Genomic DNA, 14,596 nt, shown 5'->3' with positions numbered 1-14,596 from the left:
CGCAATTGCATTCTCTGAGTATTAAAAACTACCTCCTGTTTGCCAATCCGGTTTGAACATGCAATCACAAAATTATATCTTGACCAAACTTACCATTTTCTTGATCTTTTTTCTCAAGAAATGGTAAAATTTTCTCAAGAAATGGTAAGTTACCACATTCTTGATCAAAGTTACCATTTTCTTGAACCAATCCTCAAGAAAATGGTAACCAAATCAGCCAAGCAAAACACGTTACCAAATTCTTGATCGTTCGATCAAGAAAATAGTAACTTGGTTCAAGAATGTGGTAACAAAGGCCAATCTTGACCAAAGTTACAATTTTCTTGATTTTTTTCCTCAAGAAATGGTAACATTTTCTCAAGAAATGGTAAGTTACCACATTCTTGCTCAAAGTTACCATTTTCTTAAACCAAACATCAAGAAAATGGTAACCAAATCAGCCAAGCAAAACACGTTACTACTTTCTTGATCAATCGATCAAGAAAATGGTAACTTGGTTCAAGAAAGTGGTAACTCAGCCTAAGCTTGACCAAACTTACCATTTTCTTGATTTTTTTCCTCAAGAAATGGTAACTTTTTCTCAAGAAATGGTAAGTTACCATTTTCTTTATCCAAGTTACCATTTTCTTGAACCAATCCTCAAGAAAATGGTAACCAAATCAGCCAAGCAAAACATGTTACCACTTTCTTGATCGTTCGATCAAGAAAATGGTAATTTAGTTCAAGAATGTGGTAACTAAGGCCAATCTTGACCAAAGTTACAATTCTCTTGATTTTTTTCCTCAAGAAATGGTAACATTTTCTTAAGAAATGGTAAGTTACCACATTCTTGATCGAAGTTACCATTTTCTTGAACCAAATATCAAGAAAATGGTAACGGAATCAGTGAAGCAAAATACGTTACCACTTTCTTGATCAATTGATCAAGAAAATGGTAACTTCATTCAAAAAAGTGGTAATCCAGCCCCAGCGTGACCAAACTTACCATTTTCTTGATTTTTTTCTCAAGAAATGGTAACTTTTTCTCAATGAATTGTAAGTTACCATTTTCTTAATCCAAGTTACCATTTTCTTGAACCAAATCTCAAGAAAATGGTAATTTCATCACTGGGCCAAAAAAACGTTTCGCACTGCAACTGTGTATACACGAAAGGGCAATTGCATTCTCAGAGTGCTAAATACAAGCTCCTGTGTAACAATCAGGTTTTGACATGCAATTCAAAATTACACTATTTGACAAGTCTGGAGACGCGCCAGAGGTTCATTTTTTTTTCAACTTGGGTGGGTTAATTTTATATTTTGGGCGAGGATGGAATTTTTTTGGTTTCAATTTCAATATTTTGTGTTTTAATTTTTTTGTTTTAGTGATTTTCAGTTTTTGTTTTTTGAATTTTAAATTTTGTAGGGGGTTTTTTTTAGATCAAATTTTTTAAGGTATTTAGTATTAACAAGTTTAATTAAAAACCTTATACTAAAAGTCTAAAACTATATACATTACACATTTACATGTGTTTTACATTTTTAATAATATTGTATCAAAATGTTTAAGCATTCTTGAGTTGGGTAAAATTTGTTGCATATCAAGTACCCAAAAGTGCCAATACATATTTTGCCAATACACATGCTTGTATTTTGCTGCCCCTTTATGTATTAACCAAAATCTTTTTCTGTTTTTTAATCATTGAATAATGCTGTTATAATTGGGATCCTGAGCAGTCCCTGTCGAATCGTTTAAAATCATTTCAACAGATCAAACGCAATGGATGAATTGTCAAAAGAACAAAGCAAATGCCATTTGTTTTTTCAGCCCAACTGATATCCAAAACAAGATTGGAAATCGTAATCAAGTTTTTTCGATGTATAAAACCTCCTGAAACTGATATAAATAAACAAGATTATACATGTCAATTTTTAATGGGATTTGGATGTTATAAATGTTATTTATATTCCATTCTCTCATAAAAATCCACCCATTCAACAAAAATCCATCCATTCATAAAAAATTTCATCCATTCATTTAACTAATCAATATTTGTTCAAATACATGTTCCAAAAGCACGGAGAGTTTCAGAGACCAATTTTGATCCTTGGAGAACATAATGGGACCATTGGAAGTGGTTTGGAAAATATCAGCAACTAGCTTGAACACACTTGGTATGAAATACTAGTCAATCTTCATGTGTTGATTGCTGAGACGTTGCAGACCACACAATGGCAAGATACTCTGCCTCTGCAATAGGTCTGGAGGCAAGGTTGCTTCTTCACACAATTTTAACATGAAGATATACATTGAGCGAACAGAACTACCAACCCAATCTGCATTCATTAATTTGTTTTCAATAATAGAGCCTTTTAGATCCCAATTCAAAAACTTCATGAGATAGCAAAGAAATACATAAGATAGCACAAGATACATGATTATTCAATTATAACTGCTAATTATAACTGCTGAAAATGGCAACAAAACAAGTAAGAAAGTACTGTGTGACATTTACTAAAGAAATCGGAATATTAATGTGTGATTTAACTTCTCAGTGTTATCTGCTATATGATACTTAGGTTATACCAGACAGAAGGATAAAAGAGTAGTACTTATCTCAGTGGTATAAGCTTCTGTGCTTCTTTTCCTCAGTTTGTCATGCTGGTCAATAATTCTGGAAAACAGAGAAAAGAAAAGTGGTAAGCATGCTAAATACTTGCTAAAGAAAAGTGGTAAGCATGCATATACTTGCTAAAGTGGGAGACTTGAATATATTGTGCCCTGGAAGAATTTCATGCTCATATATTGTCTGAACACCCATGCCCAAAATTTTTAACCATGGAATAGATTTAGTCTCTAGTTGTTAAAGTCAAAAGCGGCTGCCAAGTCCATGCAAAAAGTCTGAATTACTAGTGACCTTCCCATTTCTTAGCAAAAACTCAGATGAAGGGCCTTCGTTTTCTCTTCTCTACCTCTCTACTCCAATTTTTAGTCATGAATTTGACCAGTGCAGCTGATACCATATCTCCATCACAATTCATCATAGAATGTTTTTGCAGCATTCTTGTAACAATCTCATAAGAATAAATTCAGTATCACATATAATCATTTACTTCAAAAAAAAAAAATGTAAAATCTTGTAAAGAAACATGAGCTGACAAACATAAACGGAGCATTAAGACAGGAGCTCTGCATTTCATGAAACCTAGAGGTGTGGAGGTCAATTGTTGAACTCTTAGAGATTAAAATAAATGAATTACCATGAATCTGTTCCTTATGCTCAGTTGCAGTTTGAAACAATCCCACATTGAATATCTGACCATATTTTGATGAGTTAATAGATGATGCTATACATAATGCTTCAAAATATGAATTAAAAATGAACCACGTATGCAATTCAAACAGGTCGATAACATGTCATGCTATCACAGAATAAAAGAAGAGGTCCAGTGGCATGTTTTTGTATCAAGCACAAAGGTACAAAAACCATTTAAGCAATTATATGTAAGGTCCTATAGCATGTAGTTTTCACTACTTGCAGTGATCTACAATACCCGAGTACAGGACCCGAAAGGACGTATCTAAGCATTGTAAAATAATACAATGCTTAGATGGGAAAGAAATCTTTAATACAAATTTATTATTTAAGAAATAACCAATCAGAAATGGAGCCAATAAAGTAAGCCAGAAATTGTAATGCCCTACTAAGAATTGGTTGATTACAGGCACTGATCCAATCTACCATTTTCTTCTATTAAAACCTTGAACTAAATATAAAATTGGTCTTTCAATAACAATGGAAAAAAGCATCAACATCAGCAGATTAGAGAAGAGCAAGCACATGGCCATAGGCAATATGCTATCTACACAAATAATAGGAAAAATAAGATGCGGGATTAGCCTTTAACTCCAGAACAAACATACACAAAACTAAAACTTCAGACAATTTTTATCTCTCCCTGATAACATTAGATTCAGAGAACGTAACAGTACAGGTAATGCAGGTACACATAGTTGCACATATCATAAATTCCTGCATCAAGGCAGCATACAAAACTGTACCCATACATACCAACATGTATCCAGTTTAAGGATAGAAAAAAACATACCAACAGATCTTCCTCCTGGACTCTGTGCTGCTATATGTGAAAACCCAAATCGGGGAAAACACCAATTACATTTTCTGGCATAGCAAGAAAAACCAATTCCTCTGAAATCCATACAAGTAAGAGAATTTAAATACACAAATTTCAGAAAGCCATTGCAAGGTAATTGACAAGATTCACAATCTCTCTATGAGGACGCAATTATACCTCTGTAATGATCCGGTAGCGACCATGACCTGATACCTGATCCCCGAGAGAGACCTCGAAGCCGCTAGAAAACTCAGATCGCCGGCGAAGGGGTTGGATCTGTTCTCCTTTGATTCTCCTTCATGATTGAATTTTAGGTCTAAAGGAGGACACCCAGACGATCAGTGTGTCGAGAGGACGATGTCTTGGGTGGTCGGTGTCGCAACTCCGCCGGAGAAGGCGGATGGCCGTCACGAAGTTCAATCGGTTCATCGATTTCGACATGGTAAGTGGTAGACGAATATTTGGGGCCGATTTTGTCAACGTTACCGCCGGACGGCTGGGTTTTGATCGGAGAAAGGGTGCGGGAGAGAGAGGGTAAAGAAGCAGATGAGATTTGCGTTTTTTGTTTGCGACTCAGAAGGATTTCTTTTGTTTTGTTCAGTTACGTCTTTCTCTCTCATAATGGGCTACCGATTCAGCCTTTATTTTTTTTCTCAACCGTTAGATCAAATATATCTCATCTAACGGTCAAAAGGTTGAAGGCATCTAATACCTGCAGTTATGTTAGAATTTCCGCTTAATAATATATTCCTAATTTTTAATTTTGCATTATGGTCATGCCCCAGCCTATGTTTAACATTTACAATATAAAATGAAATACAAAACTAAATATGCTAAGCTTCTGACTTCTCATGTGAGACTATGAAGATAACATGGAAAAGGAAGAACTTGTTAAACCACTAAACTAATTCAACAGATATATAAGTTTTAACAATTACACGATAGGTTGTCCATCACATGTGAGGCCAAACTTTTGCTATGAACCTCTATACGACCATGCCTATGCTATTCAAAAACAATGAATTAGAAATGGTATTTACATGTGACAATCCAATTTATGCATTAATTAAATGCTCAAGAATTCAATTCAAGAAAGTTCAATCTCAACAAAAGCAATTGGGAACCTTTGGATTCCAGTTTTACAATTGATATTTCCCAAAACTATCTTTGACAGTACAGGGTCAAAGTATGAAAAAGAAATCTTCAACAGGTGTGCTCCTTTGATTGAATCTTAGTGGGAGACTACTATTACAACATGAATACAACAATTGAAACCTGAGAAACATATCAATTAATTCCACAAAACATATGATTCAACTGGCTAAATGTCATTGATATAGAACCACAGGAGGAATCTTGAACTTGTCTGAAATGAACGGTATTACCTGTGGTCTCTCAACCAGATCATGATAGAAAGCAGACTCCGCCTCATAATCGTGCAACCGAAGCTCAGCCTTCTGATTTGTATGATAATGATGCTTAGCCGAATCTGACTCCCCAAATCCAAATATACTAACCTTGTCACAAATTCCCAAAGCGAGCATAACAGCTTGCATACCAGAAGAGTAATGGAACATAGCACCATCATGAACAGCCCCCCAATCATCCAACGACTTCCCTGTATCCTCCACAAACCTTTTCAGTGAATAATACTTAACTATCCTCGCAGACAACACATCAAACTGAGGATCAGTCACAAGCAAAGGTGCTTTGTGGGATATATTGCATACCGTGAAATCAAAGAAATGTATCGGTTGACAAATGTACATAACCATAGGCACATTATGTCCATAAGGGTGGCAAAAACAACCTTCTCTCCTAGCACAAAGATGCAAAATATTACTATTTACAAACGAAATGCTCGTTTTCGACCCAACTTTGCTCTTAAAACTCTCTATCCTCGCATTGTTCAATCGAATAACCACCTCATGACTATCAATTAGATCTCCATAATTACTCTTCAACAAAATCCCACTATTCCCAACAACTGCACACGACGAGTAACGTTGTTGTTGTTCCGAATCCACCAAACCATTGTGCCTATCAATGGGATGCCTAACAAGTCTAACTAAATCCAACATAATATCAGGCTGAAACCGCCTGTTTCTTGACCAGTCACTCAAAACTCTCCTAAAATCCAACCAATAACGATAGAATTGAGGGGAGCGGAGCATTACCGGTAAGCCTATGGAGGACCTCGCTCTGACATCATGGTGATTGAATCTTCTCCAGGAAGCAAAAGTCCTATACCGTCCAAGACTTGCAAAGTTACCCTCCAACAGTTGCTCTATTTCTTGCTTGGCCTGTGCTGCACCCACATCAACGGCAGCGAATTTGAGCAGAGTAGCATTGAACACTAGCTTTGGTGGTTGGACAAGTGCCTTCTTTTCGAGCTCAATTGAGCTCAAGCTATGACGGACTGCAGTTCGACAGCTCAGCGTGGCAGCGAACACAATGAGCAGAAGAAGGCTAAATAATGGACGGACCGACATAATTAAAAGAATAACGAGCAGAAAACTCCATCATAATTATGCTGGGGTTTATAGGAGGTTCATTAATTATTTACATCACATGATTATTTCACGTTGACCAATTTCCATTTATGCATCCTTGTAAAGCATGAATGAAGTTTTTTTTTTTTTTTTTTTACATTTACTATTCAAAGAATAAAATGAAGTCCATGTCAATTACACTCTGATTGCAAACTAGCAGGAGCATGAAGTCCATGTTATCTAAATAAATGCCCAAAATAAATGTCAACTAAATTTATGGTCCAAACCAATAGGCCGTTGTGAACAAGCAATTGAATAGTTCAACCATGGCCATCCCTTGGGCTTGACGATCGAACAACATGTGTGTAAATGTGTAATGCATAATTTTCTTGATCGAGACTTGCTCTTCATGCCCTCCTTGTGCTCCATTAAAGTCCTAAAATGAAAATTTCCTTTGTGGTAGAAAATAATATAGCCTTCCCCATTGCTTCAAATTTATACATCAACCTCGGCTATTAGTGCTACATATGGTGCGCATACAATTTAGGCTATTTAGCCATTCATTTTCCACGTGCAATGAAGTGAACTTATGTCAAAAATAGAATGTTATGAATCCTTCTTCTAATACATCACTCTCTTTATGTAGCACAATTTTTCTTACTTATAATTATTTTACTTGTTTTTATTTCTTTTAATCTCAATTATGTATTACAAATTTAAGAATTATGAGAGCCATGTTATCATAACAATAAAAAATATTTTTTATTTCAAAAATACAATCAACCTTTTTATATCATTTTATAAAAATTCTCAATAATTATGACATAATTAATGAACCTCCTATAAAACCCAGCATGGCCTAGAAAACTCCTTACTTCTTTAACACTTGATGGAGGTGGCAATCTTTGTATCACATCAATCTTAGCCTTATCAACTTGTATGCCCTCCTTCGAAATCACATGACCCAAAACTATTCCTTGTTGGACCATAAAATGACATTTTTCCCAATTAAGCACTAGATTGGCTTCTTGACATCTTTTCAAAACTAGAGACAGATTATCCAGACATGCATCAAAAGACGAACCAAATACAGAGAAATCATCCATAAATACCACAATGATTCATTCCACCATGTCGGAGACAATAGACCTCCTGCATCTCTGGAATGTTGCGGGCGCATTACACAATCCGAACGGCATCCTCCTATAGGCAAACGTACCAAATGGACATGTGAACGTGGTCTTCTCTTGATCCTCGGGTGCAATAGCAATCTGATGGTACCCACTATATTCATCCAAAAAGCAATAGTGACTATGGCCAGCCAACCTTTGCAACATCTGGTCAATAAATGGCAAAGGAAAATGATCCTTCCTTGTTGCGGTGTTAAGCTTCCGATAGTCAATACAAACACGCCAACCGGTTTGTGTCCTTTGGGGAACCAACTCATTATGCTCTGATGAGTGTGCATTTTGCATCACTTTATGATACTAAAATGAGGGTATTATGCAAATTACCCTAGGCAATTTGAATAAAATTAGAGGGAGTACCTTATAACCAGAGTGAAGGTATACTACTCTATATCTTGTGTAAAAACTAAGATTATATGGAGAGACATAAAATGCTCAATTAATTTTATGACCCTAGTTTTAGGTTGTTTGAAACTAGTTTGATCTCTGTTTATTTTTGGATATCTCTAAGCAGCAACAAAAAGATGGTCCTCCTTTTGAACGGGACGCTCAACTGCTTTGGGCTTCTCAGTTTTCTGATTTTAGTTGTGGATATAATTTTTTGTCCTTTGCAATCTTAATTATGGTACACTAAATTGTTGTGGATGTTGTTTTCTGGTCACTGCTTAAATTATATCAGGAGAAGAAATATGTGCGGCACATTACAATATGAAGACAATTTTATGATTTAACTGTATATTGAGTTATCCTCAACTTAACACAAGAGCACAGCAACATGCTCATTAATTCTTCTTATCCACTTCCCTAGGAAAGAACAAGAACCAAGTCACAAAGTTCTGGTGGGCTTGAGTTTTTATCCACCTTATCCTAGTTGATAATCCATGAGAGGTTGATATTTTACAGGGCAAGATAGCATTTCATCCTTTTGGGCATGATCAGCATCTCTTTGAAATGTCTTAGGCTCTTGTCACTTGGTCTGATCTCAAGTGTCCTTATTTATCTTATCAGTCTTCATCTTCCACGCAATGCCCTTATCTCCCCACTCAACTTCCGTTGTTGACTTTTGGAGAAGGAAACACAGATGCATCAATGTGTTTTTATAAATTCAGTTAATTTATATCTCATGTGATCTTAAGTTTGCTCATCTTAATTTAAAATTATCACTAAATCACAAACTAGTTGATTAACTATTAGAGTTAAAGGACTTACGGTATACTACGAGAGTGCATATGTTTTTTTAATTTTTCCAGTAAACACTAGAGTTTTTAATAGAAAAATTTTATGTGCTTCCTGAGTAATATTGAGGCCTTTATCAAAATTCCACAAAACCCCTTTTCAATAATAATGCTCCTCTTATTTGGTCAATGACTGAACGCTAACGCAGTTTGATGGTGTTGGTGTTTTTGACAATTGAGATCTCCCAACACCTTCTTGCCCATGCCTACGAATTAGTCAATTTAGGTTAAGTGAACTTGGATTGGCTCTAGTATAGTCGACCTAATTTTGAACCTCTTACTATATAGGATTGGTTAGGCTACATATAAGTTTGATACTGGACTTGTTCAAAACTTTTTCATCAAGTTAATTCAGCATGTACCCTTAATGGTCATTCTACTTAGAAAAGCTACTTGATAGGTACAGCTTAATTTAGTACTCTATTTGTCCCATTGCAATGGCTTTATATCACTTTACAAACTACTCCAAGGTATATTTGCACTATTTTCAAAAAGTGAATCTCATTGGAGGTTAATCAATTACAATTATTCTATACCACATTTATGGCTTGCCTTACTAAGTTATGAAATTTTGTTCCCAAACTGATTTCAGTTTAGCCCAAACCAGCAAATGAACCATCCATCGAACACTCACCGACACTCTGGTCTATTTTGTACCTCATTCAGTCCAAAAGCAATGAACCTCATTGAACCAAAAAAATAAAACAGAGAACTTATTTGCCACTTTACTAGACTTTCCAATATGTAGCACACAAAGGGTACTTGTAGCTGTTACTTTGTTAGCCGTCGTGTAACCCGTTTTGGCAGTCATACGGCAACCTTTCCAAAATTATTGAAAGAGAGGGGTCAATTATATCATTCATTGCCAAACATACTAAAAACTTACAGAGGTGCAAGGAGTGCAGAAAGTTATTTTCAAGTCCATATTATGAAAACCCATTTCCCATTTTCAGTTATAACACACTCACACAAAACTAAATTCACTTAATGGGACACTAAACATGCAAATTACTATAAGAGGGAAGCTAATACCCTAATATGTTAGTATCCTATAGGGAATTCAACACTTCTGATTCCGCACTAGTTGATTTCCAATGATATTTTATAACTATTAAATCAAACCATTTATAGCTCATAGTTAAGAGGTTGTTATGAAAACCATTCAGAGTTTTGAATAGACATAAAAACCATTCAGATTTTCCTTTTGCATTTTACGTTTGTCCGCACTAGTTTTGCTTCTCAAATCATTCAGAGTTGTGCATTTTGGTATTACTTATGATTCCTATAATTCAATTGAGCATCATTCAGCCCTTATATAACAGATAATTTAAAAATAACTATAATAATAATATGTTGCAGATGTCCTACAGAGTGCATTTGGAGTTCTTTAAAAAGGCTCATGGACAGCTCTAAAAGTCAGAATACTCATTTTAGAGTATCATGGTGGATTAAGCCTTAATGACACTATAAAAATGTGAATTGTATAACACATGAGTATGATCTTAAGTTGTCCGCAAAATTATCTCTCTTGTTGTAAGTTTTATGGTTTTCATGTGCTAAACTTGCTATTTTTTGCCATACTCATGTGAACGTAATTGTTTCATAGTTTTTACCTAGTTAACCATTATTATACCACGGGTTTTCTTCCAACATATTACTATTTGCTTCTCTTTCCTTGTTATAATACTAAATTAATGTATGCTCAATTGAATTAAATTAGTACAACGCATAAAACTGTATTATGCAAATTGTCCTTTCTAGATGCAATTACCCTAAGGTGGCCAGTCAAAGGATGCAAACAACTAGTGACGGGTTCAAATAGATAATGGAAATTTAATACATGCAAACATCAAACTAACAGACCAAGAGACGAATAAACGATTTGTTAAAGTATGCAAATCCATTAATCAACCTACAACTAACACGCAAGATAGAATAAATAAACTTACATAATTAAATTAAATAAAAGAAAACATCAACAAATAATGAAATCCCAATTCATATTGGTGCACAAATCAGAAACACAAACTAATATTAATTTAAAAACATAACTAAATAAATTCAGAAGCATAACTAAGCATGAAATCAGAATTCTAGAACAAAAAAAAAAAAAACAAAAATTAGAGATTCAACACAAGGGTGGCTGCGGCAAGAAGAGAGGAAGAAGGAGGCACCTAGCAAGCAGGAGGAACTCACGGAAAGGTGAGCTAGGGCTTGCGGCAAGGGCTGGTTCCTTCTCGATCTCTCTCACTAGTCACGCCACCTTCTCTCTCTAACTCTCTCTGAATTCGGCTCCCTCTCACTCTAACTTTCTGAAAAAAAAATAAAACCTAAAAACTGAAAATAAACTAGGAGGCAAGAGCTCTAGGGTTCTGAAGTATATGACATATTTATAGAGGTGCAATCCTTGAGAGGCAAGGAGAAGAAGACTTGCGGCAGCAGCTAGGGTTAGGAGCATGTGGGCTTGCGGCAAGGCTAGGCCTTGTGGGCTTAAGTGACTTACGCCTAGCCTAGCTAGGGTTCCTCTTGTCCTTGCGCATGGCTGCTGGTCTTGGGCTGAAGTCTTGGCGCATGTTGAGTGTCCAAATTGCATCATTTTATGATGCTAATTCCCTAACCTCGAGTGCAAGAACTCGATATTTTAGGTCTTGTTAGTTTGTTTTAGTGTTTTGTAGGTTAAATGAAGCAATGATGGAGAAAGAAACTAAATGAGGCTATTTTGAGCTAAAAATGGAAAAAATGAGAAAAATAATCTTGAGGGAATCTTCTCGAAGGATCTGGAATCTGGAAGGAATCTTTGGAAAATCTCAGACAGAATCTTTTGGGGAATCTTTTTGGTCAAGGTTGACTTTTGGTCAAAGTCAAAGGTCAAAGGTCAAAGGTCAAAGTCAATGATCAACCATGCCACATCATATCATGACATGGACCACCCATGCAGCCCATGCACTATGGGCCATGCACATAACCCTAGCCCAAAGGACCAAGGCCATACGCCTATTGCTAGCCCAAATGGTGGAAGCCCAAGTTGTGTAGCAATTAACAAGTGTGCATTTTGCATCACTTGTTATGCTACACAGTAACACAGACAGCTGGCTAGCTATATAGCGACGAGTCATTGTATTGTATGGGTTTTATTGTATTATTCTCATTGTACATGTATTCATGTGATGTTCTTTGTATTTTCCAAAACGTTCAATTAATGCATGATTATCTATATTGTTCAATTAATGCATGATTATCTATGATTAATTTTGGGTCTGCTCACCATCTTAATCATTTTCAGTAAAGCTCAAGGCTGAACACAACCATACCCAAAAATGATCAATTAATCATATTACCTTTTTAGGGGACACCCATTTCTCTAAATTGCTCAAAGAATAGTTGAGTGATTTCACCACAACTCCAATCTGCAATTAAAATTGTCAGAGCCCATGTCAACAAATGACAATCAAAAAGCAAAACTTGTTTTTGCAATTGTTATATATAGACCAATTTCTTTGCCTTGAAAAAGTTCTAATGTTAAAACCTTCTCATGGGCAAAGGCCAAAGACACATACATACATACATACATAAGGCATGCATTGTACAGAAGAGCAAGCTACCTCATCCCTGTAAGCTTCAACTGGGTGCTTGCCAAGATCTTGATGGAGTGCTTTGAAAATCTTTTCTTCATGGTCCTTGATGAGCTGAAGAAGGGCACTGAGTTGGTTTTTCCTCCATGCAACACTTCGGGTTCTACCACTTTTGAAGGCTTGCCTTAGCTCATCAGACAAAGATTCTTCTGCAGGTTGTGCTCTCATTGCTTCCATGACGATTATGGTAATATCTAAAAATTGTTAGATTTTGATAGTACTGGTCTGCCACTTTTAAATATAAACACCAGCAACAATTGCATTAAAAGCACCCAACTACTCAGATCAGGTACTCAATCATGCTGACGTAACCAAAGAAGAGTTCCCCTTTTAGTCTCTTGGCTCAATCATCCAACTGGTTTACCGATGAAGTAGCTGAAAATCAATTCTCCTTGACCCACCATGTCTGCAAGAAAAAAACTTAGAGACCATTTGTAACATTTTCCATCAATCAATCTTTTATCACATCTGAAAAATGACATGGAAATTTGACAGGAAAAATGAAAATGGGAAGCAGAGGATCAATCAAATAATTGACCCCTCTAGCAAATTTATTTCCCATTTTATCATTAATTTTCTGGTAGGTGGCACTTGGCAACTGCCAAAGTAATGAGAAAGGAAAGGTCCAAAATGTTTTCTTTTTCATTGGATTCTATACCTATTAATCTATTATGTTAGGCCAAAAAATTTATAATGATTTTTGTGAAAATTTATTAAAAGAAAAATTATGTGTATATATTTGGAGGATCAAGAGACTCATTTGTATGATTCGTCTCCAAAAGCTAAAATTTGCCTAAGGTAGTAGTTGAGCAAACCCCTGATGAGCTATAAATGGTTTTTACCCGTCACTAGTTGTTTATCGAAAAACCTGCACTGCACTCTACTGGCCATTTGCGGCCGTTGCAGTGAACATTCTGCTGAGAAAAATGATGGAAAAGCTGGGTAAACCAAACAAAGATTTGATTAGGACAGACCTGTATATCTCCAATTACATGGGATTGCCTCATAAGTCCATCAGATGTTTACCCGTGGATCTCCAAGTAGGCAATAGGGTTTAGAAAGCTGCATTCTACATTGCACATTCCCAGTCTCCATACAATGCTTTGATCGGCTGGGACTGGATACATTCCAATCTTTGTTTTCCATCGACCCTAATTCAAAAACTGATTATGTGGAAGGGAAACAAAGTGGAGGTTGTAGATGCTGACCCAAGACCCTTCCATGCCACGACAAGCTTTGCTTTGGCACGAACATACGATGGCGATATTGGATGTCTAAGACTTGAGGGATACAATGAGCATGGACAACCTACTAGTGTAGTATACTCTAAGTTTGAAGGGGAGTCTTCGGCCGTAAGAGATTTGTTTGATCAAGAGATTCAATGATAAAGACAACATTACCAGATTTAATCCAGTTTGAAGAAGACCAACCCCAGTGATGGAAAAGAAACGACTATAAGCTCTATCCTGGCCGAGGTTTCGATGGAGTTTTTATCAGAAGAATGGCCAAAGGAGATTGAGCTAAAGGATCTTGATTATGCCCTGGCCGAGCTCGAAGACAGATATGCCGAGGTTCAAGATCCTTTAGAAGAAATTAACCTTGGAAGCGAGGAGGACCCCCGACCAATTTTTGTGAGCAAGCTTTTAGGATCAGATGAGCCCTCTGAAATGATCAACCTCTTAAAGGAATATGGGGTCTGTTTTTCTTTGCATTATCATGAAATGTCGGGTTTAGACAGAGAACATGTTGAATATAAATTACCTATGAAAAAGGGTTTTAAGCCGTATGTACAATTACCTTGGCGGTTCTCTGCCGAGGTTGAAAGTAAAGTTACAAAAGAAATCAAAAGATTTCTTAAAGCGAATTTTATTTATCCTGTTCAATATGCGGATTGGATTTCTAATATAGTACCGGTAGTTAAAAAGAATGGGAAA

At 36.1% G+C, this 14,596-nt stretch overlaps 2 protein-coding genes and 1 long non-coding RNA gene across 4 annotated transcripts; all 3 read right to left on the bottom strand.

Annotated features, from left to right (window-relative positions):
* Window positions 1-1,992: 1,992 nt before the first annotated feature.
* LOC147280101 (uncharacterized) lies at window positions 1,993-4,786 on the bottom strand. Of its 2 annotated transcripts, XR_015123436.1 has the most exons (4): window positions 4,294-4,786; window positions 4,090-4,190; window positions 3,241-3,295; window positions 1,993-2,654 (listed from the first exon to the last, which is right to left on the bottom strand). It is a non-coding gene; the product is annotated as an uncharacterized LOC147280101 (long non-coding RNA). The 2 variants fall into 2 exon arrangements; XR_015123435.1 differs by lacking the exon at window positions 3,241-3,295 and having other exon boundaries at window positions 4,294-4,781.
* A 409-nt stretch (window positions 4,787-5,195) lies between these two features.
* Window positions 5,196-6,647, bottom strand: LOC147280100 (beta-1,6-galactosyltransferase GALT29A-like). Its single transcript, XM_086251911.1, has one exon. It carries the CDS (start codon window positions 6,606-6,608, stop codon window positions 5,445-5,447), a length of 1,164 nt encoding a protein of 387 aa, XP_086108037.1. The 5' UTR covers window positions 6,609-6,647; the 3' UTR covers window positions 5,196-5,444.
* A 5,694-nt stretch (window positions 6,648-12,341) lies between these two features.
* On the bottom strand, window positions 12,342-12,915 carry LOC147280099 (aldehyde dehydrogenase family 3 member F1-like). Its single transcript, XM_086252701.1, has 2 exons — window positions 12,633-12,915; window positions 12,342-12,437 (listed from the first exon to the last, which is right to left on the bottom strand). The coding sequence occupies exons 1-2, from the start codon at window positions 12,837-12,839 to the stop codon at window positions 12,360-12,362; spliced, it is 285 nt and encodes a 94-aa protein (XP_086108827.1). The 5' UTR covers window positions 12,840-12,915; the 3' UTR covers window positions 12,342-12,359.
* Between the last annotated feature and the right edge of the window lie 1,681 nt (window positions 12,916-14,596).

Source organism: Dryas octopetala, chromosome 7 (genome assembly GCF_963921425.1).
Source record: "Dryas octopetala chromosome 7, drDryOcto1.1, whole genome shotgun sequence".
NCBI lineage: Eukaryota > Viridiplantae > Streptophyta > Magnoliopsida > Rosales > Rosaceae > Dryas > Dryas octopetala.
The sequence above is the reverse complement of the archived record's forward strand: the minus strand, read 5'-3'. Positions and strand labels throughout refer to the sequence as shown.

Coding starts and splice junctions, on each gene's coding strand:
- LOC147280100 (XM_086251911.1), bottom strand. CDS start 6,608: ATGTCGGTCCGTCCATTATTTAGCCTTCTTCTGCTCATTGTGTTCGCT.
- LOC147280099 (XM_086252701.1), bottom strand. CDS start 12,839: ATGGAAGCAATGAGAGCACAACCTGCAGAAGAATCTTTGTCTGATGAG. Junction 12,438..12,632: donor TTGAAGCTTACAGGGATGAG/GTAGCTTGCTCT, acceptor TTTTAATTGCAG/ATTGGAGTTGTGGTGAAATC.